The following is a 25,319-nucleotide window of genomic DNA, read 5'->3' as shown; positions in this document are numbered from 1 at the left end:
GGAGGGAAGGAAAAGCAGAGACAGAGGTGATGGAGGGAAGGAAGGAAAAGCAGAGACAGAGGTGATGGAGGGAAGGAAAAGCAGAGACAGAGGAGACGGAGGGAGGGAAGGAAAAGCAGAGACAGAGGTGATGGAGGGAAGGAAGGAAAAGCAGAGACAGAGGTGACGGAGGGAAGGAAGGAAAAGCAGAGACAGAGGTGATGGAGGGAAGGAAAAGCAGAGACAGAGGTGATGGAGGGAAGGAAGGAAGGAAAAGCAGAGACAGAGGTGATGGAGGGAAGGAAAAGCAGAGACAGAGGTGACGGAGGGAAGGAAGGAAAAGCAGAGACAGAGGTGATGGAGGGAAGGGAAGGAAGGAAAAAAGCAGAGACAGAGGTGATGGAGGGAAGGAAGGAAAAGCAGAGACAGAGGTGACGGAGGGAAGGAAGGAAAAGCAGAGACAGAGGTGATGGAGGGAAGGAAAAGCAGAGACAGAGGTGATGGAGGGAAGGAAAAGCAGAGACAGAGGTGATGGAGGGAAGGAAAAGCAGAGACAGAGGTGATGGAGGGAAGGAAGGAAAAGCAGAGACAGAGGTGATGGAGGGAAGGAAGGAAAAGCAGAGACAGAGGTGATGGAGGGAAGGAAGGAAAAGCAGAGACAGAGGGAAGGAAGGAAAAGCAGAGACAGAGGTGACGGAGGGAAGGAAGGAAAAGCAGAGACAGAGGTGACGGAGGGAAGGAAGGAAAAGCAGAGACAGAGGTGATGGAGGGAAGGAAAAGCAGAGACAGAGGTGATGGAGGGAAGGAAAAGCAGAGACAGAGGTGACGGAGGGAAGGAAGGAAAAGCAGAGACAGAGGTGAGGAGGGAAGGAAGGAAAAGCGGAGGGAAGGAAGGAAAAGCAGAGACAGAGGTGATGGAGGGAAGGAAAAGCAGAGACAGAGGTGATGGAGGGAAGGAAAAGCAGAACAGAGAAGGAAGGAAAAGCAGAGACAGAGGTGACGGAGGGAAGGAAGGAAAAGCAGAGACAGAGGTGACGGAGGGAAGGAAGGAAAAGCAGAGACAGAGGTGACGGAGGGAAGGAAGGAAAAGCAGAGACAGAGGTGACGGAGGGAAGGAAAAGCAGAGACAGAGGTGACGGAGGGAAGGAAGGAAAAGCAGAGACAGAGGTGACGGAGGGAAGGAAAAGCAGAGACAGAGGTGACGGAGGGAAGGAAAAGCAGAGACAGAGGTGATGGAGGGAAGGAAGGAAAAGCAGAGACAGAGGTGATGGAGGGAAGGAAAAGCAGAGACAGAGGTGATGGAGGGAAGGAAAAGCAGAGACAGAGGTGATGGAGGGAAGGAAAAGCAGAGACAGAGGTGATGGAGGGAAGGAAGGAAAAGCAGAGACAGAGGTGATGGAGGGAAGGAAGGAAAAGCAGAGACAGAGGTGATGGAGGGAAGGAAGGAAAAGCAGAGACAGAGGTGATGGAGGGAAGGAAGGAAAAGCAGAGACAGAGGTGACGGAGGGAAGGAAAAGCAGAGACAGAGGTGACGGAGGGAAGGAAGGAAAAGCAGAGACAGAGGTGATGGAGGGAAGGAAAAGCAGAGACAGAGGTGATGGAAGGAAAAGCAGAGACAGAGGTGATGGAGGGAAGGAAGGAAAAGCAGAGACAGAGGTGATGGAGGGAAGAAAAGAGAAGAGGTGATGGAGGGAAGGAAAAGCAGAGAGTGATGGAGGGAAGGAAAAGCAGGACAGAGGTGATGGAGGGAAGGAAAAGCAGAGACAGAGGTGATGGAGGGAAGGAAGGAAAAGCAGAGACAGAGGTGATGGAGGGAAGGAAGGAAAAGCAGAGACAGAGGTGATGGAGGGAAGGAAGGAAAAGCAGAGACAGAGGTGATGGAGGGAAGGAAGGAAAAGCAGAGACAGAGGTGATGGAGGGAAGGAAGGAAAAGCAGAGACAGAGGGAAGGAAGAAAAGCAGAGACAGAGGTGGAGGGAAGGAAGGAAAAGCAGAGACAGAGGTGATGGAGGGAAGGAAAAGCAGGAGGGTGAAGGGAAGGAAAAGCAGAGACAGAGGTGATGGAGGGAAGGAAGGAAAAGCAGAGACAGAGGTGATGGAGGGAAGGAAGGAAAAGCAGAGACAGATGTGATGGAGGGAAGGAAGGAAAAGCAGAGACAGAGGTGATGGAGGGAAGGAAAAGCAGAGACAGAGGTGATGGAGGGAAGGAAAAGCAGAGACAGAGGTGATGGAGGGAAGGAAGGAAAAGCAGAGACAGAGGTGATGGAGGGAAGGAAGGAACAGAGGTGATGGAGGGAAGGAAAAGCAGAGACAGAGGTGATGGAGGGAAGGAAGGAAAAGCAGAGACAGAGGTGATGGAGGAAGGAAGGAAAAGCAGAGACAGAGGGTGATGGAGGGAAGGAAAAGCAGAGACAGAGGTGATGGAGGGAAGGAAGGAAAAGCAGAGACAGAGGTGATGGAGGGAAGGAAAAGCAGAGACAGAGGTGATGGAGGGAAGGAAGGAAAAGCAGAGACAGAGGTGATGGAGGGAAGGAAAAGCAGAGACAGAGGTGATGGAGGGAAGGAAGGAAAAGCAGAGACAGAGGTGACGGAGGGAAGGAAGAGAAAGGAAACAGAGGTTTAAATAAAGAGCTTAAATAAACCTTGCCGTGTTCAGGTGCTAAACAGACCAGGCACTTCAACCCTACTTTATGGCCTGCAGCTTAAGATACAGTAACCAACTAACAAATGAACAGGCAGAAATGTTCCTCCTCCCCACATCTAAATCAATGGCAGAGATCAATAAGAAAACAGCTAGGCTGGGGGACTTTGGGAAGGGCCACGCCGGTGTCTAAGTGGATGGAACTGCATGTAAATGTGCTTGTTGTAATTGCGCAGGTCCATCAGGCACGGAATGGCCAACTGTCCCTACACTAGTTATTTATAACCTCGTAGGACAGGCTGAACCTCAGAGACGGAGCGGAGAAAGTAATACAACAACAAGGGACAACATTGATGGATCACCGGGTCAGAGACACAGAGGAGAGCCAAGGTGTCAGCAACATCCAATTGAGTGTAAATGGCCGTGGGTCATAAACAGGGTTAAGGGTTAAAAGGTGCAGAGCCTTAAGTGGATCTATTCACACTAGATAAGCTTAATATAAACCAGGCCAATAGGGAGACAGAGGAGAGGTAATGACCTTCTTCAGAGGAGACCATGATCACATTACAACATTTACTTTCAAATGAGGAGACTGGGTGGGGCCTTTTATTTATTTCACCCTTATTTTACCAGCTAAGTTGACTGAGAACACGTTCTCATTTACAGCAATGACCTGAGGAATAGTTACAGGGGAGAGGAGGGGGGATGAATGAGCCAATTGGAAGCTGGGGATGATTCGGTGGACAATTTAGCCTCCACAGTCTGGAGGCAGTAAGTATGTATAAGGCTGTGTGTGTGTGTGTGTGTGTGTGTGTGTATGTATAATATGTATGTCATTGGGTTATCAACACTTCATACTCTGACATATAATAGCAGCAGTACAAAACACAAAGCCCAACAGAGAAACCCACCAAATTATTTTTAAAGAAAGCAATTTACAGTAATACTCCAGGTGCCTGACTCTGTGGGGGAAAAGCCTCTGTGCATGTTTGACGGTCAAAGTGGTTTGTGTTTTACATGAACCAAAAGTGTTTAGGGTAGAGGTGACATAGGACACAACAGATTTTACAGGCCCTATTTCCCCTTAGGGCAGCGCCCTGTGTTCCTACAGATATCCACACACGCTGGGGCCCCTTGCTGTCCTCAGTCTGGGAGCAGGAACAACTAGGTTCTCTCTCCATCTGCTGTGTACAACACATTAACATCTGAAGGCACTGGTCTGGGATTCACATGCAGAACAGACAGACAGATGGACAGACAGACAGATGGACAGACAGACAGATGACAGATGGACAGACAGACAGATGGACAGACAGACAGACAGACAGACAGACAGACAGACAGACCGGCCAGGCGGATGGCCAGACAGACGGACAGATGCAGGATCAACAGACAGACAGATGGACAGAGAGGAGATGCAGCATCAACAGACAGACAGATGGACAGAGAGGAGATGCAGGATCAACAGACAGATGGACAGAGAGGAGATGCAGGATCAACAGACAGACAGATGGACAGAGAGGAGATGCAGGATCAATCAGACAGACAGATGGACAGAGAGGAGATGCAGGATCAACAGACAGACAGATGGACAGAGAGGAGATGCAGGATCAACAGACAGACAGATGGACAGAGAGGAGATGCAGGATCAACAGACAGACAGATGGACAGAGAGACAGAGATGCAGGATCAACAGACACAGATGGACAGAGAGGAGATGCAGGATCAACAGACAGACAGATGGACAGACAGAGAGGAGATGCAGGATCAACAGACAGACAGATAGACAGAGAGGAGATGCAGGATCAACAGACACAGTGTGAATGGAAGAAAACAAACACACTGACAGACAAGACAATGAAACCTCAGCATCTACAGATGTAGGCTCTTCATTTGATCAGCCTGTTTCAGGACACATTTCCTGCAGTGCAGCATATTTAAAACTTGTATTATATTTTGAGGTTTAAAAAGGCTTCTGAAGTTTGTAATTTTCACTTCGAAATTTCAGACTTGATTTTTTTCCTTTATGAAAAAATATATCAACCCCCTGGAACAATGTTGATACATTATAACCTACATAATAATTAATATTTGCAGTTGGATTATTTTCCTGCTGTAGCAAACTGGCTCAAATTAAGATCCTTCATCTGTAGCAGTCAGTAAGTCTGGTCGTGCACCAAAACACAATGTCTGACTGACAGACAGGTTATTAAACCCTAAACCCTGTGAGAAGAGGAGAGATACCAAGCCTGTGTGTGTGTGTGTGTGTGTGTGTGTGTGTGTGTGTGTCTTGGTCAGTGGTGATAATGTGACAATGACACCAGAGGGCAGAGAGAGATGCCAGAGTGATTCCTATAGGCCATCCGCTCCCCAGCCTCCACCTGGAGGTCCTCTGATCTCCCCACTGAACCTCATTAAGCAGCTGATTGGATAAGCTCAGCCACACTGTCCTTGTCTTTCAAGAAACAGCAGGAGGACAACAGGATCCTGAACAACAACTAGACGAGTCAGGAACTAAGCCTACTGTACTTCAGCCAATCAAGTGATTTAGATGCCAAGTAATACCCTGGAGGTCAGGTGTAAAATGTAGTCTAGTGTCTGAGGTGATCATTACACAGTGTGGGTTAAAGATGGCAGACAACGTAGTCTAGTGTCTGAGGTGATCATTACACAGTGTGGGTTAAAGATGGCAGACAACGTAGTCTAGTGTCTGATCATTACACAGGTGATCATTACTGACAGTGTGGGTTAAAGATGGCAGACAACGTAGTCTAGTGTCTGAGGTGATCATTACACAGTGTGGGTTAAAGATGGCAGACAACGTGTGGGTTAAAGATGGCAGACAACGTAGTGTCTGAGGTGATCATTACACAGTGTGGGTTAAAGATGGCAGACAACGTAGTCTAGTGTCTGAGGTGATCATTACACAGTGTGGGTTAAAGATGGCAGACAACGTAGTCTAGTGTCTGAGGTGATCATTACACAGTGTGGGTTAAAGATGGCAGACAACGTAGTCTAGTGTCTGAGGTGATCATTACACAGTGTGGGTTAAAGATGGCAGACAACGTAGTCTAGTGTCTGAGGTGATCATTACACAGTGCGGGTTAAAGATGGCAGACAACGTAGTCTAGTGTCTGAGGTGATCATTACACAGTGTGGGTTAAAGTTGGCAGACAACGTAGTAACTGAGGTGATCATTACACAGTGTGGGTTAAAGATCAACTGTTGCTGAGGATGTGTCAGTGGGTTAAAGACCAGGTTCATCTGTGGCTGAGCTACCGAACATCACTGTTTGGTGTAAGGCTACTGCATATATTACACATGTACAGCCTGATAGGAACCAACTCCATCTATGTACACAGTCAGGTTTAATGTACAGCCTGATAGGAACCAACTCCATCTATGTAAAGCAGTCAACTGGTTTAATGTTGACAGCATCTGATGGGAACCAACTCCATCTATGTAAACAGTCAGGTTTAATGTACAGCCTGATAGGAACCAACTCCATCTATGTACACAGTCAGGTTTAATGTACAGCCTGATAGGAACCAACTCCATCTATGTAAGCAGTCAGGTTTAATGTACAGCCTGATAGGAGCCAACTCCATCTATGTAAACAGTCAGGTTTAATGTACAGCCTGATAGGAACCAACTCCATCTATGTAAACAGTCAGGTTTAATGTACAGCCTGATAGGAACCAACTCCATCTATGTACACAGTCAGGTTTAATGTACAGCCTGATAGGAACCAACTCCATCTATGTAAACAGTCAGGTTTAATGTACAGCCTGATAGGAACCAACTCCATCTATGTAAACAGTCAGGTTTAATGTACAGCCAAGTACAATATTTGAGGTGCTGCCTTGTTTGCATGTTGACAAAACTACGAACAGAAAACATAACAAAACCAAAACTAACATGAACAATTGGACAGGCGGAGAAAACAATGAGATCAGCAGTTTCTCTCCCGACCAGAAAAACAATCTGCCACAGAACCGGATGGATTTTCTGCTGAGCTCAATTGACTGAGAAGTTGTCGGAGGTTTGCAATATTGGCTTTCCTCAGTCCAGCGGAACAATTTCCCAAGCCGAGCGAATAGCCAGTCGCTTTCTCCCTCAACTATAAGAGATAGTTAATGAAACAACCTCACCACAATAAAACGATCAAAGAAACGTGTGAAGAAAACAACAGGAAAAAGCCTGAACAAGACCGTTAAAAGAAATAAACAGGATTTGCTCCGGATGAAATTTACGAGGAGCTCTGACAGAGACGACAGAAACACAGCCTCTCTCTCCGTCAAGTCAAGGTTAGAGAAGTGATCAATATCACTATCTCAATAAAACAGTTCAATAACAGGAGATGAAGAGGAGGACAGAGAAGAGGAGGAGGACAGAGAAGAGAAGGAGGACAGAGAAGAGAAGGAGGAGGTGAAGGAAGGAGGAGGACAGAGAAGAGGAGGAGGTGGTGAAGGGAGGAGGAGGACAGAGAAGAAGAGGAGGAGGTGAAGGGAGGAGGAGGACAGAGAAGAGGAGGAGGAGGAGGTGAAAGGGGGAGGTGGTGAAGGGAGGAGAGGAAGAGGAGAGGAGGAGGTGAAGGGAGGAGGAGGACAGAGAAGAGGAGGAGGAGGTGAAGGGAGGAGGAGGACAGAGAAGGAGGAGGAGGGAGGGAAGGGAGGAGGACAGAGAAGAGGAGGAGGATGAAGGGAGGAGGAGGACAGAGAAGAGGAGGAGGAGATGAAGGGAGGAGGACAGAGAAGAGGAGGAGGAGATGAAGGGAGGAGGAGGACAGAGAAGAGGAGGAGGAGATGAAGGAGGAGGAGGACAGAGAAGAGGAGGAGGAGATGAAGGGAGGAGGACAGAGAAGAGAGGAGGAGGAGAGAAGAGGAGGAGGAGAGAAGGAGGAGGAGACAGAGGAGGAGAGGAGATGAAGGAGGAGGAGATGAAGAGGAGGAGGAGATGAAGGGAGAGGAGGACAGAGGAGGAGGAGATGAAGAGGAGGAGATGAGAGGAGAGGACAGAGGAGGAGGGGAGATGAAGGGAGGAGGACAGACAGAGAAGATGGAGGGAGGAGATGAAGGGAGGGAGGAGGACAGAGAAGAGGAGGAGGAGGAGATGAAGGGAGGAGGAGGACAGAGAAGAGGAGGAGGAAGGGAGGAGGAGGAGAGAAGAAGAGGAGGAGATGAAGGGAGAGGAGGACAGAGAAGAGGAGGAGGAAGGAGGAGGAGATGAAAGAGGAGGAGGAGATGAAGAGAGGAGGAGGACAGAGAAGAGGAGGAGGAGATGAAGGGAGGAGGAGGACAGAGAAGAGAAGGAGGAGATGAAGGGAGGAGGACAGAAGAAGAGAAGGAGGAGATGAAGGGAGGAGGAGATGAAGGGAGATGAAGGGAGGAGGGTGTGTGTGTGTGTGTGTGTGTGTGTGTGTGTGTGTGTGTGTGTGTGTGTGTGGACAACACATCAGTCAGGTGATTTGGGAGGAGAGTCTTCTCTCCAGGTAACATGCTGTATGGTCCAGTGGGACAATCACTCTCATACCAGATCAATACCACATACGTTTGGCAACCTTCACATCGTAAAGAAAATACATAAATAAATTGAATCGCCACTCGCGCCCCAGACACTAACCAGCCTGATGGATTTCAGAGGAACACCAGAGATTAACAGACAGAGAGAGATCCAGACAGACAGACACAGACAGAGAGAGAGAGAGACACAGACAGAGAGAAAGAGAGAGAGACACAGACAGAGAGAAAGAGAGAGAGAGAGATCGATAGATATGGTGAGAAAAGGAGAACAGAGAAATAGGGTGAAAGAGAAAAAGAAAGAGAAAGTTAGTAGTTGTAAAAGTCTGGATTGTAACATGGGTTGTATATGTGAGGGGTGAGTGACACTTTAATGAAGTCAAGTGGTAACCCAAATCATGTTGTTAAAGGCCAGGTTCTACCCTTCACTGAGAAGCCCATACTCCCACCACGTCTCTTCTCTCTACTCTTCACTGAGAGCCCATACTCCCACCATGTCTCTTCTCTCGACCCTTCACTGAGAAGCCCATACTCCCACCATGTCTCTTCTCTCTACCCTTCACTGAGAAGCCCATACTCCCACCATGTCTCTTCTCTCTACCCTTCACTGAGAAGCCCGTACTCCCACCATGTCTCTTCTCTCGACCCTTTACTGAGAAGCCCATACTCCCACCATGTCTCTTCTCTCTACCCTTCACTGAGAAGCCCATACTCCCACCATGTCTCTTCTCTCTACCCTTCACTGAGAAGCCCGTACTCAGCCATGTCTCTTCTCTCTACCCTTCACTGAGAAGCCCATACTCCAGCCATGTCTCTTCTCTCTACCCTTCACTGAGAAGCCCATACTCCCACCATGTCTCTTCTCTCGACCCTTCACTGAGAAGCCCATACTCCCACCATGTCTCTTCTCTCTACCCTTCACTGAGAAGCCCGTACTCCAGCCATGTCTCTTCTCTCTACCCTTCACTGAGAAGCCCATACTCCCACCATGTCTCTTCTCTCTACCCTTCACTGAGAAGCCCGTACTCCAGCCATGTCTCTTCTCTCTACCCTTCACTGAGAAGCCCATACTCCACCATGTCTCTTCTCTCTACCCTTCACTGAGAAGCCCGTACTCAGCCATGTCTCTTCTCTCTACCCTTCACTGAGAAGCCCATACTCCAGCCATGTCTCTTCTCTCTACTCTTCACTGAGAAGCCCATACTCCAGCCATGTCTCTTCTCTCTACCCTTCACTGAGAAGCCCATACTCCCACCATGTCTCTTCTCTCTACCCTTCACTGAGAAGCCCATACTCCCACCATGTCTCTTCTCTCTACCTTTCACTGAGAAGCCCGTACTCCCACCATGTCTCTTCTCTCTACCCTTCACTGAGAAGCCCATACTCCCACCATGTCTATTCTCTCTATCCTTCACAGAGAAGCCCGTACTCCAGCCATGTCTCTTCTCTCTACCCTTCACTGAGAAGCCCATACTCCAGCCATGTCTCTTCTCTCTACCCTTCACTGAGAAGCCCATACTCCCACCATGTCTCTTCTCTCGACCCTTCACTGAGAAGCCCATACTTCCACCATGTCTCTTCTCTCGACCCTTCACTGAGAAGCCCATACTCCCACCATGTCTCTTCTCTCTACCCTTCACTGAGAAGCCCGTACTCCAGCCATGTCTCTTCTCTCTACCCTTCACTGAGAAGCCCATACTCCCACCATGTCTCTTCTCTCTACCCTTCACTGAGAAGCCCGTACTCCAGCCATGTCTCTTCTCTCTACCCTTCACTGAGAAGCCCATACTCCAGCCATGTCTCTTCTCTCTACTCTTCACTGAGAAGCCCATACTCCAGCCATGTCTCTTCTCTCTACCCTTCACTGAGAAGCCCATACTCCCACCATGTCTCTTCTCTCTACCTTTCACTGAGAAGCCCGTACTCCACCATGTCTCTTCTCTCTACCCTTCACTGAGAAGCCCATACTCCCACCATGTCTATTCTCTCTATCCTTCACAGAGAAGCCCGTACTCCAGCCATGTCTCTTCTCTCTACCCTTCACTGAGAAGCCCATACTCCAGACATGTCTCTTCTCTCTACCCTTCACTGAGAAGCCCGTACTCCAGCCATGTCTCTTCTCTCTACCCTTCACTGAGAAGCACGTCTCTGTCTCTTCTCTCTACCCTTCACTGAGAAGCCCGTACTCAGCCATGTCTCTTCTCTCTACCCTTCACTGAGAAGCCCATACTCCCACCATGTCTCTTCTCTCGACCCTTCACTGAGAAGCCCATACTTCCACCATGTCTCTTCTCTCGACCCTCACTGGGAGAAGCCCATACTCCACCATGTCTCTTCTCTCTACCCTTCACTGAGAAGCCCATACTCCCACCATGTCTCTTCTCTCTACCCTTCACTGAGAAGCCCATACTCCAGCCATGTCTCTTCTCTCTACCCTTCACTGAGAAGCCCATACTCCAGCCATGTCTCTTCTCTCTCTACCCTTCACTGAGAAGCCCATACTCCCAGCCATGTCTCTTCTCTCTACCCTTCACTGAGAAGCCCATACTCCCACCATGTCTCTTCTCTCTACCCTTCACTGAGAAGCCCATACTCCCACCATGTCTCTTCTCTCTACCCTTCACTGAGAAGCCCATACTCCCACCATGTCTCTTCTCTCTACCCTTCACCGAGAAGCCCATACTCCAGCCATGTCTCTTCTCTCTACCCTTCACTGAGAAGCCCATACTCTGTCTCTTCTCTCTACCCTTCACTGAGAAGCCCGTGCTCCAGCCATGTCTCTTCTCTCTACCCTTCACTGAGAAGCACGTACTCCAGCCATGTCTCTTCTCTCTACCCTTCACTGAGAAGCCCATACTCCCACCATGTCTCTTCTCTCTACCCTTCACTGAGAAGCCCATACTCCCACCATGTCTCTTCTCTCGACTTCACTGAGAAGCCCATGTCTCTTCTCTCTACCCTTCACTGAGAAGCCCGTACTCCCACCATGTCTCTTCTCTCTACCCTTCACTGAGAAGCCCATACTCCCACCATGTCTCTTCTCTCTACCCTTCACTGAGAAGCCCATACTCCCACCATGTCTCTTCTCCCTACCCTTCACTGTCTCTTCTCTCTACCCTTCACTGAAGCCCATACTCCCACCATGTCTCTTCTCTCTACCCTTCACTGAGAAGCCCGTACTCCAGCCATGTCTCTTCTCTCTACCCTTCACTGAGAAGCCCATACTCCAGCCATGTCTCTTCTCTCTACTCTTCACTGAGAAGCCCATACTCCAGCCATGTCTCTTCTCTCTACCCTTCACTGAGAAGCCCGTACTCCCACCATGTCTCTTCTCTCTACCCTTCACTGAGAAGCCCATACTCCCACCATGTCTCTTCTCTCTACCCTTCACTGAGAAGCCCGTACTCCAGCCATGTCTCTTCTCTCTACCCTTCACTGAGAAGCCCATACTCCAGCCATGTCTCTTCTCTCTACTCTTCACTGAGAAGCCCATACTCCAGCCATGTCTCTTCTCTCTACTCTTCACTGAGAAGCCCATACTCCAGCCATGTCTCTTCTCTCTACCCTTCACTGAGAAGCCCATACTCCCACCATGTCTCTTCTCTCTACCCTTCACTGAGAAGCCCATACTCCCACCATGTCTCTTCTCTCTACCCTTCACAGAGAAGCCCGTACTCCAGCTATGTCTCTTCTCTCTACCCTTCACTGAGAAGCCCATACTCCAGCCATGTCTCTTCTCTCTACCCTTCACTGAGGAAGCCCGTACTCCAGCCATGTCTCTTCTCTCTACCCTTCATTGAGAAGCCCGTACTCAGCCATGTCTCTTCTCTCTACCCTTCACTGAAAGCCCGTACTCCAGCCATGTCTCTTCTCTCTACCCTTCACTGAGAAGCCCGTACTCCCACCATGTCTCTTCTCTCTACCCTTCACTGAGAAGCCCATACTCCCACCATGTCTCTTCTCTCTACCCTTCACTGAGAAGCCCATACTCCCCACCATGTCTCTTCTCTCTACCTTTCACTGAGAAGCCCGTACTCCCACCATGTCTCTTCTCTCTACCCTTCACTGAGAAGCCCATACTCCCACCATGTCTCTTCTCTCTACCCTTCACAGAGAAGCCCCGTACTCCAGCCATGTCTCTTCTCTCTACCCTTCACTGAAAGCCCATACTCCAGCCATGTCTCTTCTCTCTACTCTTCACTGAGAAGCCCATACTCCAGCCATGTCTCTTCTCTCTACCCTTCACAGAGAAGCCCGTACTCCAGCCATGTCTCTTCTCTCTACCCTTCACTGAGAAGCCCATACTCCCACCATGTCTCTTCTCTCTACCCTTCACTGAGAAGCCCATACTCCCACCATGTCTCTTCTCTCTACCCTTCACTGAGAAGCCCGTACTCCAGCCATGTCTCTTCTCTCTACCCTTCATTGAGAAGCCCGTACTCAGCCATGTCTCTTCTCTCTACCCTTCACTGAGAAGCCCGTACTCCAGCCATGTCTCTTCTCTCTACCCTTCACTGAGAAGCCCGTACTCCCACCATGTCTCTTCTCTCTACCTTTCACTGAGAAGCCCGTATTCCCACCATGTCTCTTCTCTCTACCCTTCACTGAGAAGCCCATACTCCCACCATGTCTCTTCTCTCTACCTTTCACTGAGAAGCCCGTACTCCACCATGTCTCTTCTCTCTACCCTTCACTGAGAAGCCCGTACTCCCACCATGTCTCTTCTCTCTACCCTTCACTGAGAAGCCCATTACTCCCACCATGTCTCTTCTCTCTACCCTTCACTGAGAAGCCCATACTCCAGCCATGTCTCTTCTCTCTACCCTTCACTGAGAAGCCCATACTCCCACCATGTCTCTTCTCTCTACCCTTCACTGAGAAGCCCATACTCCCACCATGTCTCTTCTCTCTACCCTTCACTGAAAGCCCATACTCCCACCATGTCTCTTCTCTCTACCCTTCACAGAGAAGCCCATACTCCAGCCATGTCTCTTCTCTCTACCCTTCACTGAGAAGCCCATCCAGCCATGTCTCTTCTCTCTACCCTTCACTGAGAAGCACGTACTCCAGCCATGTCTCTTCTCTCTACCCTTCACTGAGAAGCCCGTACTCCAGCCATGTCTCTTCTCTCTACCCTTCACTGAGAAGCCCATACTCCCACCATGTCTCTTCTCTCGACCCTTCACTGAGAAGCCCATACTCCCACCATGTCTCTTCTCTCTACCCTTCACTGAGAAGCCCGTACTCCAGCCATGTCTCTTCTCTCTACCCTTCACTGAGAAGCCCGTACTCCCACCATGTCTCTTCTCTCTACCCTTCACTGAGAAGCCCGTGTCTCTTCTCTCGACCCCTCACTGAGAAGCCCATACTCCCACCATGTCTCTTCTCTCTACCCTTCACTGAGAGCCCATACTCCCACCATGTCTCTTCTCTCTACCCTTCACTGAGAAGCCCGTGCTCCAGCCATGTCTCTTCTCTCTACCCTTCACTGAGAAGCCCATACTCCAGCCATGTCTCTTCTCTCTACTCTTCACTGAGAAGCCCATACTCAGCCATGTCTCTTCTCTCTACCCTTCACTGAGAAGCCCATACTCCCACCATGTCTCTTCTCTCTACCCTTCACTGAGAAGCCCATACTCCCACCATGTCTCTTCTCTCTACCCTTCACTGAGAAGCCCATACTCCCACCATGTCTCTTCTCTCTACCCTTCACTGAGAAGCCCGTACTCCAGCCATGTCTCTTCTCTCTACCCTTCACTGAGAAGCCCATACTCCAGCCATGTCTCTTCTCTCTCTATCTTCACTGAGAAGCCCATACTCCAGCCATGTCTCTTCTCTCTACTCTTCACTGAGAAGCCCATACTCCAGCCATGTCTCTTCTCTCTACCCTTCACTGAGAAGCCCATACTCCCACCATGTCTCTTCTCTCTACCCTTCACTGAGAAGCCCATACTCCCCACCATGTCTCTTCTCTCTACCCTTCACAGAGAAGCCCGTACTCAGCTATGTCTCTTCTCTCTACCCTTCACTGAGAAGCCCATACTCCAGCCATGTCTCTTCTCTCTACCCTTCACTGAGAAGCCCGTGTTCTCCAGCCATGTCTCTTCTCTCTACCCTTCATTGAGAAGCCCGTGTCCAGCCATGTCTCTTCTCTCTACCCTTCACTGAGAAGCCCGTACTCCAGCCATGTCTCTTCTCTCTACCCTTCACTGAGAAGCCAGTACTCCCACCATGTCTCTTCTCTCTACCCTTCACTGAGAAGCCCATACTCCCACCATGTCTCTTCTCTCTACCCTTCACTGAGAAGCCCATACTCCCACCATGTCTCTTCTCTCTACCTTTCACTGAGAAGCCCATTACTCCCACCATGTCTCTTCTCTCTACCCTTCACTGAGAGCCCATACTCCCACCATGTCTCTTCTCTCTACCCTTCACAGAAAGCCCGTACTCCAGCCATGTCTCTTCTCTCTACCCTTCACTGAGAAGCCCATACTCCAGCCATGTCTCTTCTCTCTACTCTTCACTGAAAGCCCATACTCAGCCATGTCTCTTCTCTCTACCCTTCACAGAGAAGCCCGTACTCCAGCCATGTCTCTTCTCTCTACCCTTCACTGAGAAGCCCATACTCCCACCATGTCTCTTCTCTCTACCCTTCACTGAAGCCCATACTCCCACCATGTCTCTTCTCTCTACCCTTCACTGAGAAGCCCGTACTCCAGCCATGTCTCTTCTCTCTACCCTTCATTGAGAAGCCCGTACTCCAGCCATGTCTCTTCTCTCTACCCTTCACTGAGAAGCCCGTACTCAGCCATGTCTCTTCTCTCTACCCTTCACTGAGAAGCCCGTACTCCCACCATGTCTCTTCTCTCTACCTTTCACTGAGAAGCCCGTATTCCCACCATGTCTCTTCTCTCTACCCTTCACTGACCCGTACTCCCACCATGTCTCTTCTCTCTACCTTTCACTGAGAAGCCCGTACTCCCACCATGTCTCTTCTCTCTACCCTTCACTGAGAAGCCCGTACTCCCACCATGTCTCTTCTCTCTACCCTTCACTGAGAAGCCCGTACTCCCACCATGTCTCTTCTCTCTACCCTTCACTGAGAAGCCCATACTCCCACCATGTCTCTTCTCTCTACCCTTCACTGAGAAGCCCGTACTCCCACCATGTCTCTTCTCTCTACCCTTCACTGAGAAGCCCGTACTCCCACCATGTCTCTTCTCTCAACACCATTCTTACTGTTATACCTACCAGTGTTGGCACGAAGGCCGACAGTAAAGTACAGACAGGCACCTACTTGTACACGGTCCCTCCGTTTCCATGGCCAAGCTGCTCCTGGTATTGTATGTCTTGGCCATTGATCTATAGAGGCACAAACGGAGATCAATACTAATAGGATAGGAGATAGAAGATAGAGATGTCAATGGAGATTTAAAAAGGGACGGAGGGAGGAGAGAGAGAGGAGGAGAGAGGAGAGAGAAAGAGGAGAGCGAGATCGAGAGAGAGGAATGTTACTGGAGGCCATATACAGAAACAGGCATTCAGGTCATCCCAAGTTCAGAGGGAGAGAGAGAGGGGAGAGAGAAGAGGGAGAGGGAGAGAGAGAGAGAGAATGAAGAGCGAGATCAATACAACATTTGCTGTCCAATTTCTAAAGGACAATGGTGTGTAGGGGGCGGTGGGGGAGGAGTGATGGAGAGTTTAATGATGATTTGTTTGCTGTCGTCGTTCCAGTCCTGTGTTGATAAAAGGTGTCAGAACGGGGTAATATAACATGGCCCCGTGTGACATGGAGGGGAGGCTGGGGAGAAGTTTCCTCCTGTCAGACTGATGGGAGGAGGGTAGGGGGTGTTACCACACACACACACACTGCATTTACTAGCCCCCCAAAAATAGTATGCTGCACGGAATAAAAGTATCACAGCCAGGTGTCCATCCAGCCAGGTGTCCATCACAACCAGGTGTCCATCCAGCCAGGTGTCCATCCAGCCAGGTGTCCATCCAGCCAGGTGTCCATCCAGCCAGGTGTCCATCCAACCAGGTGTCCATCCAGCCAGGTGTCCTTCCAACCAGGTGTCCATCCAGCCAGGTGTCCATCCAGCCAGGTGTCCATCCAGCCAGGTGTCCGTCCCAGCCAGGTGTCCGTCCCAGCCAGGTGTCCATCCAGCCAGGTGTCCTTCCCAGCCAGGTGTCCATCCAGCCAGGTGTCCTTCCAGCCAGGTGTCCTTCCAGCCAGGTGTCCATCCAGCCAGGTGTCCATCCAGCCAGGTGTCCATCCAGCCAGGTGTCCATCCAGCCAGGTGTCCTTCCAGCCAGGTGTCCTTCCAGCCAGGTGTCCATCCAGCCAGGTGTCCATCCAGCCAGGTGTCCATCACAGCCAGGTGTCCATCCAGCCAGGTGTCCATCACAACCAGGTGTCCATCCAGCCAGGTGTCCATCCAGCCAGGTGTCCATCCAGCCAGGTGTCCATCCAGCCAGGTGTCCTTCCAACCAGGTGTCCATCCAGCCAGGTGTCCATCCAGCCAGGTGTCCGTCCCAGCCAGGTGTCCATCCAGCCAGGTGTCCTTCCCAGCCAGGTGTCCATCCAGCCAGGTGTCCTTCCAGCCAGGTGTCCTTCCAGCCAGGTGTCCATCCAGCCAGGTGTCCATCCAGCCAGGTGTCCATCCAGCCAGGTGTCCATCCAGCCAGGTGTCCTTCCAGCCAGGTGTCCATCCAGCCAGGTGTCCATCCAGCCAGGTGTCCATCACAGCCAGGTGTCCATCCAACCAGGTGTCCATCCAACCAGGTGTCCATCCAGCCAGGTGTCCATCCAGCCAGGTGTCCATCCAGCCAGGTGTCCATCCAGCCAGGTGTCCATCCAGCCAGGTGTCCGTCCCAGCCAGGTGTCCATCCAGCCAGGTGTCCTTCCCAGCCAGGTGTCCTTCCAGCCAGGTGTCCTTCCAGCCAGGTGTCCATCCAGCCATGTGTCCATCCAGCCAGGTGTCCATCCAGCCAGGTGTCCATCCAGCCAGGTGTCCTTCCAGCCAGGTGTCCATCCAGCCAGGTGTCCATCCAGCCAGGTGTCCATCACAGCCAGGTGTCCATCCAACCAGGTGTCCATCCAACCAGGTGTCCATCCAGCCAGGTGTCCATCCAGCCAGGTGTTCATCCAGCCAGGTGTCCATCCAGCCAGGTGTTCATCCAGCCAGGTGTCCATCCAGCCAGGTGTCCTTCCAGCCAGGTGTCCTTCCAGCCAGGTGTCCATCCAGCCAGGTGTCCATCCAGCCAGGTGTCCATCCAGCCAGGTGTCCATCCAGCCAGGTGTCCATCCAGCCAGGTGTCCATCCAGCCAGGTGTTCATCCAGCCAGGTGTCCATCCAGCCAGGTGTCCATTCAGCCAGGTGTCCATTCAGCCAGGTGTCCATCCAGCCAGGTGTTCATCCAGCCAGGTGTCCATCCAGCCAGGTGTCCATCCAGCCAGGTGTCCATCCCATCCAGCCAGGTGTCCATCCAGCCACTATTCTAATATTCACAGAGAAAGACATTCCACTGACAGAGGGGTTTCCATCAAACGGACTTGTTGTGAATAAAAACGTTTGTAATGACGTAGTGCTTCTAAAAAAACACGTTTTTAGATAAAACACAGCAGTTCAATGTGCTTCCATCTCCTCTTTTTGCTAAACTCTAAAACCGATGGTTTCTCCTCTTAAACTCTACCGATGGTTTTGCTACAAACGTCTTCAGATAAAACACAGCAGTTCAATGTGCTTCCATCTCCTCTTAAACTCTACCGATGGTTTTGCTACAAACGTCTAAAACACAGCAGTTCAGATCTCCTCTTAAAACACAGCAGTTCAATGTGCTTCCATCTCCTCTTAAACTCTACCGATGGTTTTGCTACAAACGTCTTTAGATAAAACACAGCAGTTCAATGTGCTTCCATCTCCTCTTAAACTCTACCGATGGTTTTGCTACAAAACTCTACGTTTTTAGATAAAACACAGCAGTTCAATGTGCTTCCATCTCCTCTTAAACTCTACCGATGGTTTTGCTACAAACGTCTTCAGATAAAACACAGCAGTTCAATGTGCTTCCATCTCCTCTTAAACTCTACCGATGGTTTTGCTACAAACGTCTTCAGATAAAACACAGCAGTTCAATGTGCTTCCATCTCCTCTTAAACTCTACCGATGGTGCTTCCATCTCCTCTCCTAAACTCTACCGATGGTTTTGCTACAAACGTCTTCAGATAAAACACAGCAGTTCAATGTGCTTCCATCTCCTCTTAAACTCTACCGATGGTTTTGCTACAAACGTCTTCAGATAAAACACAGCAGTTCAATGTGCTTCCATCTCCTCTTAAACTCTGGTTTTGCTACAAACGAGATGGTTTTGCTACAAACGGTTTTGCTTTTCAGATAAAACACAGCAGTTCAATCTCCTCTTAAACTCTACCGATGGTTTTGCTACAAACGTCTTCCACAGCAGTCAATCTTCCATCTCCTCTAAACTCTACCGATGGTTTTGCTACAAACGTCTTCAGATAAAACACAGCAGTTCAATGTGCTTCCATCTCCTCTTAAACTCTACCGATGGTTTTGCTACAAACGTCTTCAGATAAAACACAGCAGTTCAATGTGCTTCCATCTCCTCTTAAACTCTACCGATGGTTTTGCTACAAACGTCTTCAGATAAAACACAGCAGTTCAATGTGCTTCCATCTCCTCTTAAACTCTACCGATGGTTTTGCTACAAACGTCTTCAGATAAAACACAGCAGTTCAATGTGCTTCCATCTCCTCTTAAACTCTACCGATGGTTTTGCTACAAACGTCTTCAGATAAAACACAGCAGTTCAATGTGCTTCCATCTCCTCTTAAACTCTACCGATGGTTTTGCTACAAACGTTTTTAGATAAAACACAGCAGTTCAATGATCTCCTCTTAAACTCGATCATAAAACACAGGTTTTGCTATCAAACTCTACCGATGGTTTTGCACTTGATCCAGATTCAATGTGCTTCCATCTGGTCTTGGCACATTCCCCAACTTGGCAGATAGTGATCTGGTCTTGGCACATTCCCACTTGGCAGATAGTGATCTGGTCTTGGCACATTCCCCACTTGGCAGATAGTGATCTGGTCTTGGCACATTCCCACTTGGCAGATAGTGATCTGGTCTTGGCACATTCCCACTTGGCAGATAGAGTGATCTGGTCTTGGCACATTCCCCACTTGGCAGATAGTGATCTGGTCTTGGCACATTCCCACTTGGCAGATAGTGATCTGGTCTTGGCACATTCCCACTTGGCAGATAGTGATCTGGTCTTGGCACATTCCCACTTGGCAGATAGTGATCTGGTCTTGGCACATGCTCACTTGGCAGATAAAGTGGATAAGCTTTTTTCATGAGGAGACAAAATATCATTTTTTATTTTTCAAAATGGCAGCCAAGCACCATGATGTCACCAGTATAGCCTACAAATAATATCCATGATAACGCCTATTTCCTGGAAATGAATATCCCAGATAGGCCTATTTCCTGGAAATGAATATCCCAGATAGGCCTATTTCCTGAATATCCCAAGAAATGAATATCCCAGATAGGCCTATTTCTGAAATGAATATCCCAGATAGGCCTATTTCCTGGAAATGAATATCCTAAGATATATTTCCTGGCCTATTTCCTGGAAATGAATATCCCAAGGTAGGCCTATTTCCTGGAAATGAATATCCCAAGATAGGCCTATTTCCTGGAAATGAATATCCCAAGATAGGCCTATTTCCTGGAAATGAATATCCCAAGATAGGCCTATTTCCTGGAAATGAATATCCCAAGATAGGCCTATTTCCTGGAAATGAATATCCCAGATAGGCCTATTTCCTGGAAATGAATACCCCAGATAGGCCTATTTCCTGGAAATTAGCATGAAGCTCATCACCACACATTCACCACCTTGAGAAGTTCATCATAACTTATTTCACCTGTAGTCAAATAAACACTTCCTGCTTTTCCAGGGTCGTAGCGGGAAAGGACCACACAGCAGCACAACATGATGTTGTTCTAGCAATACAGGAGCATCTCCACCAAAATATGAAGCAGAATCTATTTCACTGAAATGATCCGCTCTTGTCCAACGCATTTAGTTTTGTCGACATTTCTGAAATCTTACAGCCAATTAGCTTTCTCCATCACACCTGTCGTGAGTGTTTTAATGAAGAGACAATTAGCTTTCTCCATCACACCTGTCGTGAGTGTTTTAATGAAGAGCCAATTAGCTTTCTCCATCACACCTGTCGTGAGTGTTTTAATGAAGAGCCAATTAGCTTTCTCCATCACACCTGTCGTGAGTGTTTTAATGAAGAGCCAATTAGCTTTCTCCATCACACCTGTCGTGAGTGTTTTAATGAAGAGCCTGGTAATTCATACGCATAAAATTGTCCGTTTCCATCAGCTTATTATTTAATCAACCTTATACACACATTCTGCTCTGCTTCAGGACAAAACACACTGAAACAACCCCCGAGCCATCCCAGGTTACCAGCTCTGTTGTGAGTGAGGACACGGGCTCAGTTCAGCCTTTTTTTATAAAGTCTATAGCCTAATAAAGACACGTCCTCGGCTGGCGTGACCCTTGTCACTTCATCAATACCTACAACAACCCCCAATCTCCCAACACCCTTCCCATTTAAACCCCATGACAGCTATCAGATAAATATTTATATCTCATAACCCTGTATTAGATAGAGACATCTGTTAGGTGGATGGGGTAGGGGCTGGTCCTGGCTAGCAGGCTTGTCAATAGCCTGATTGTGTGGGCAGATGCTTGTTTGTGCTGCTGAGACCAGCATGATATCAAGTCAATGGCCTGCTGTCAAGGTTCATTTTGGCCAGGGGAAAGGGGCTACACTGGGGGTTAAAAATGACCCAGCACCACCACCACCTACTCCAATTCAGCCCCATTGATTGGGTTACATGGGAGGGGGAGATACTTGTCAGGTGTCAGAGAACGAGAGAGAGAGAGAGAGAGAGAGAGAGAGAGGAAAGGAGGGGGAGATACTTGTCAGGTGTCAGAGACAGAGAGAGAGAGAGAGAGAGAGAGAGAGAGAGAGAGAGAGAGAGAGGGGGGAGATACTTGTCAGGTGACAGAGACAGAGAGAGCAGGAGGGAGAGATACTTGTCAGGTGTCAGAGACAGAGAGAGAGAGAGAGCAGGAGGGGAGAGATACTTGTCAGGTGACAGAGACAGAGAGAGAGCAGGAGGGGGATACTTGTCAGGTGACAGAGAGAGAGAGCAGGAGGGAGAGATACTTGTCAGGTGACAGAGACAGAGAGCAGGAGGGGAGAGATACTTGTCAGGTGTCAGAGAGAGAGAGAGAGAGAGAGAGCAGGAGGGGAGAGATATTTGTCAGGTGTCAGAGACAGAGAGATCAGGAGGAGAGATACTTGTCAGGTGTCAGAGACAGAGAGAGCAGGAGGGGGAGATACTTGTCAGGTGTCAGAGAGAGAGACAGCGAGAGGGAGAAAGGGAGAGAGGGGGTATGGCTCCATTAGACCAATGTGTTACAGGCGACATCGGGAAGTGGCTGGGCTTAATTGTCTGCTTGACACACTTTGCCTGGCCTTTTTCTACGTGTGTGAGTGTGTCCTAGGCAACAGCGCTCAGCTAAGACAATGAATATCTATCCAGTAGGTTGGGATAAAGATGTCGACGGGGCAGGCGGTGAAACAGGAAGTGGGCAGCAGTTTCAGAGGAAATCAATGACCGGCCACTGGTAACAGGGACATGATGTGTCTTCTATAACAGGGACATGATGTCTCTTCTATAACAGGGACATGATGTGTCTTCTATAACAGGACACCACTCACTAACAGGAACATGTGTCTTCTATAACAGGACAACACTCACTAACAGGGACATGATGTGTCTTCTATAACAGGGACATGATGTGTCTTCTATAACAGGGACATGATGTGTCTTCTATAACAGGACAACACTCACTAACAGGGACATGTGTCTTCTATAAGAGGACAACACTCACTAACAGGGACATGATGTGTCTTCTATAACAGGGACATGATGTGTCTTCTATAGCAGGGACATGAAGTGTCTTCTATAACAGGGATATGAAGTGTCTTCTATAACAGGACAACACTCACTAACAGGAACATGATGTCTTCTATAACAGGGACATGATGTGTCTTCTATAACAGGACAACACTCACTAACAGGGACATGATGTGTCTTCTATAACAGGGACATGATGTGTCTTCTATAACAGGACAACACTCACTAACAGGGACATGATGTGTCTTCTATAACAGGGACATGATGTGTCTTCTATAACAGGGACATGATGTGTCTTCTATAACAGGACAACACTCACTAACAGGGACATGAAGTGTCTTCTATAACAGGACAACACTCACTAACAGGGACATGATGTGTATTCTATAACAGGACAACACTCACTAACAGGGACATGATGTGTCTTCTATAACAGGGACATGATGTGTCTTCTATAACAGGGACATGATGTGTCTTCTATAACAGGGACATGATGTGTCTTCTATAACAGGATGTAACAGGGTGCAGGCCAAGGCCCTGAGGACAGGATGTGTCTTCTATAACAGGATGTAACAGGGTGCAGGCCAAGGCCCTGAGGACAGGGACATGATGTGTCTTCTATAACAGGATGTAACAGGGTGCAGGCCAAGGCCCTGAGGACAGGGACTAACAGGGTGTAGGCCAAGGCCCTGAGGACAGGGACTAACAGGGTGCAGGCCAAGGCCCTGAGGACAGGGACTAACAGGGTGCAGGCCAAGGCCCTGAGGACAGGGACTAACAGGGTGCAGGCCAAGGCCCTGAGGACAGGGACTAACAGGGTGCAGGCCAAGGCCCCGAGGACAGGGACTAACAAGGTGCAGGCCAAGGCCCTGAGGACAGGGACTAACAGGGTGCAGGCCAAGGCCCTGAGGACAGGGACTAACAAGGTGCAGGCCAAGGCCCTGAGGACAGGGACTAACAGGGTGCAGGCCAAGGCCCTGAGGACAGGGACTAACAGGGTGCAGGCCAAGGCCCTGAGGACAGGGACTAACAGGGTGCAGGCCAAGGCCCTGAGGACAGGGACTAACAAGGTGCAGGCCAAGGCCCTGAGGACAGGGACTAACAGGGTGCAGGCCAAGGCCCTGAGGACAGGGACTAACAGGGTGCAGGCCAAGGCCCTGAGGACAGCCATTGGGGACACGTGTGTGTTAGTTCAGAAGGGGGAGAAATACAATACCTGTCCATTAGTCAAAATCTTCTTTAGTTCTGCGGAGGACTTCTTTAGACTGGGACTGAAAAATGACAACATCTGGATTCAGTCAAAAGACCCATATATCCATCCACCAACGCACTCATTCACCCATATATCCATCTACCAACGCACTCATTCACCCATCTATCCATCCACCAACGCACTCATTCACCCATCTATCCATCCACCAACGCACTCATTCACCCATCTATCCATCCACCAACGCACTCATTCACCCATATATCCATCCACCAACACACTCATTCACCCATCTATCCATCCACCAACGCACTCATTCACCCATCTATCCATCCACCAACGCACTCATTCACCCATCTATCCATCCACCAACACACTCATTCACCCATCTATCCATCTACCAACGCACTCATTCACCCATATATCCATCCACCAATGCACTCATTCACCCATCTATCATCCACCAACACACTCATTCACCCATCTATCCATCCACCAATGCACTCATTCACCCATCTATCCATCTACCAACGCACTCATTCACCCATCCACCAACACACTCATTCACCCATATATCCATCCACCAACACACTCATTCACCCATCTATCCATCCACCAACACACTCATTCACCCATATATCCATCCACCAACGCACTCATTCACCCATCTATCCATCCACCAACACACTCATTCACCCATCTATCCATCTACCAATGCACTCATTCACCCATCTATCCATCCACCAACGCACTCATTCACCCATCTATCATCCACCAACGCACTCATTCACCCATCTATCCATCCACCAACGCACTCATTCACCCATCTATCCATCCACCAACGCACTCATTCACCCATATATCCATCTACCAACACACTCATTCACCCATCTATCCATCCACCGGCATTTCAAACATTCCCCATCCATCCCTCCTCCATCCACCCCCAGGCAGTTGGGCCTTAACCCTCCAGACTCCTCACCTATTGTTGGGCATAGAGCCGATGGCGGCGGGGGAACAGTCATTGGGCCTTGTGTTCACCTGCAGTCAAAAAGAGACAGAGACAATAAGTTGGCAAGGCCAACAGCCAGCCAGGCAGGCAGCAAGCACACAGGCCTTCTAATGAACCCATTGACTGACTCAACACAACACAATCTCTCTCTTTGCTCTCTTTTTCTCTTAGTTCAAACTGAGGGTTAATTGACTTTTGTTAGAGAGAAAGAGAGAGAGGGGAGGAGTAGCTTGAGAGAGAGGAGAGAGCAGGAGAGAGAGAGTATAAGAGAGAAAGATAGAGAATGAGGAGACAGAGAGAGACAGAAGGAACGAGGGAGACAGGAGAGAAAACTAGGGAGAGGGAGAGAGAGAGATAGAGGAGAGCGAACCAGGAAGACAGGAAAGAGAACAAGGGAGACAGGAGAGAGAACGAGGGAGACAGGAGAGAGAACGAGGGAGACAGGGAGAGAGATAGAGGAGAGAGAACGAGGGAGACAGGGAGCGAGATAGAGGAGAGAGAACGAGGGAGACAGGGAGCGAGATAGAGGAGAGAGAAACGAGGGAGACAGGGAGAGAGATAGAGGAGAGAGAACGAGGGAGACAGGGAGAGAGATAGAGGAGAGAGAACGAGGAGACAGGGAGCGAGATAGAGGAGAGAGAACGAGGGAGACAGGAGCGAGATAGAGGAGAGAGAAACGAGGGAGACAGGGAGAGAGATAGAGGAGAGAGAACGAGGGAGACAGGGAGAGAGATAGAGGAGAGAGAACGAGGAGACAGGGAGAGAGATAGAGGAGAGAGAACGAGGGAGACAGGGAGAGATAGAGGAGAGAGAACGAGGAGACAGGGAGAGATAGAGGAGAGAGAACGAGGGAGACAGGGAGAGATAGAGGAGAGAGAACGAGGGGAGACAGGGAGAGAGAGAGAGATAGAGGAG

The 25,319-nt window shown here is 49.4% G+C and overlaps 1 protein-coding gene across 1 annotated transcript in view; it reads right to left on the bottom strand.

Annotated features, from left to right (window-relative positions):
• LOC115126338 (dual specificity mitogen-activated protein kinase kinase 5-like) overlaps nucleotides 1–25,319 on the bottom strand; it is a 52,873-nt gene that overhangs the window by 21,944 nt on the left and 5,610 nt on the right. Inside the window, exons 2-4 of the mRNA XM_065015681.1 lie at nucleotides 24,375–24,433; nucleotides 23,399–23,453; nucleotides 15,436–15,500 (exon numbers count right to left, since the gene is read on the bottom strand). Coding sequence (XP_064871753.1) covers nucleotides 15,436–15,500; nucleotides 23,399–23,453; nucleotides 24,375–24,388 — 134 coding nt within the window. The 5' untranslated portion in view covers nucleotides 24,389–24,433. The remainder of the gene's footprint in view (nucleotides 1–15,435; nucleotides 15,501–23,398; nucleotides 23,454–24,374; nucleotides 24,434–25,319) is intronic.

Source organism: Oncorhynchus nerka, unplaced genomic scaffold, assembly GCF_034236695.1.
Source record: "Oncorhynchus nerka isolate Pitt River unplaced genomic scaffold, Oner_Uvic_2.0 unplaced_scaffold_1357, whole genome shotgun sequence".
Taxonomy (NCBI): Eukaryota; Metazoa; Chordata; class Actinopteri; order Salmoniformes; family Salmonidae; genus Oncorhynchus; species Oncorhynchus nerka.
This window is presented reverse-complemented; position numbering and strand designations above follow the sequence as displayed.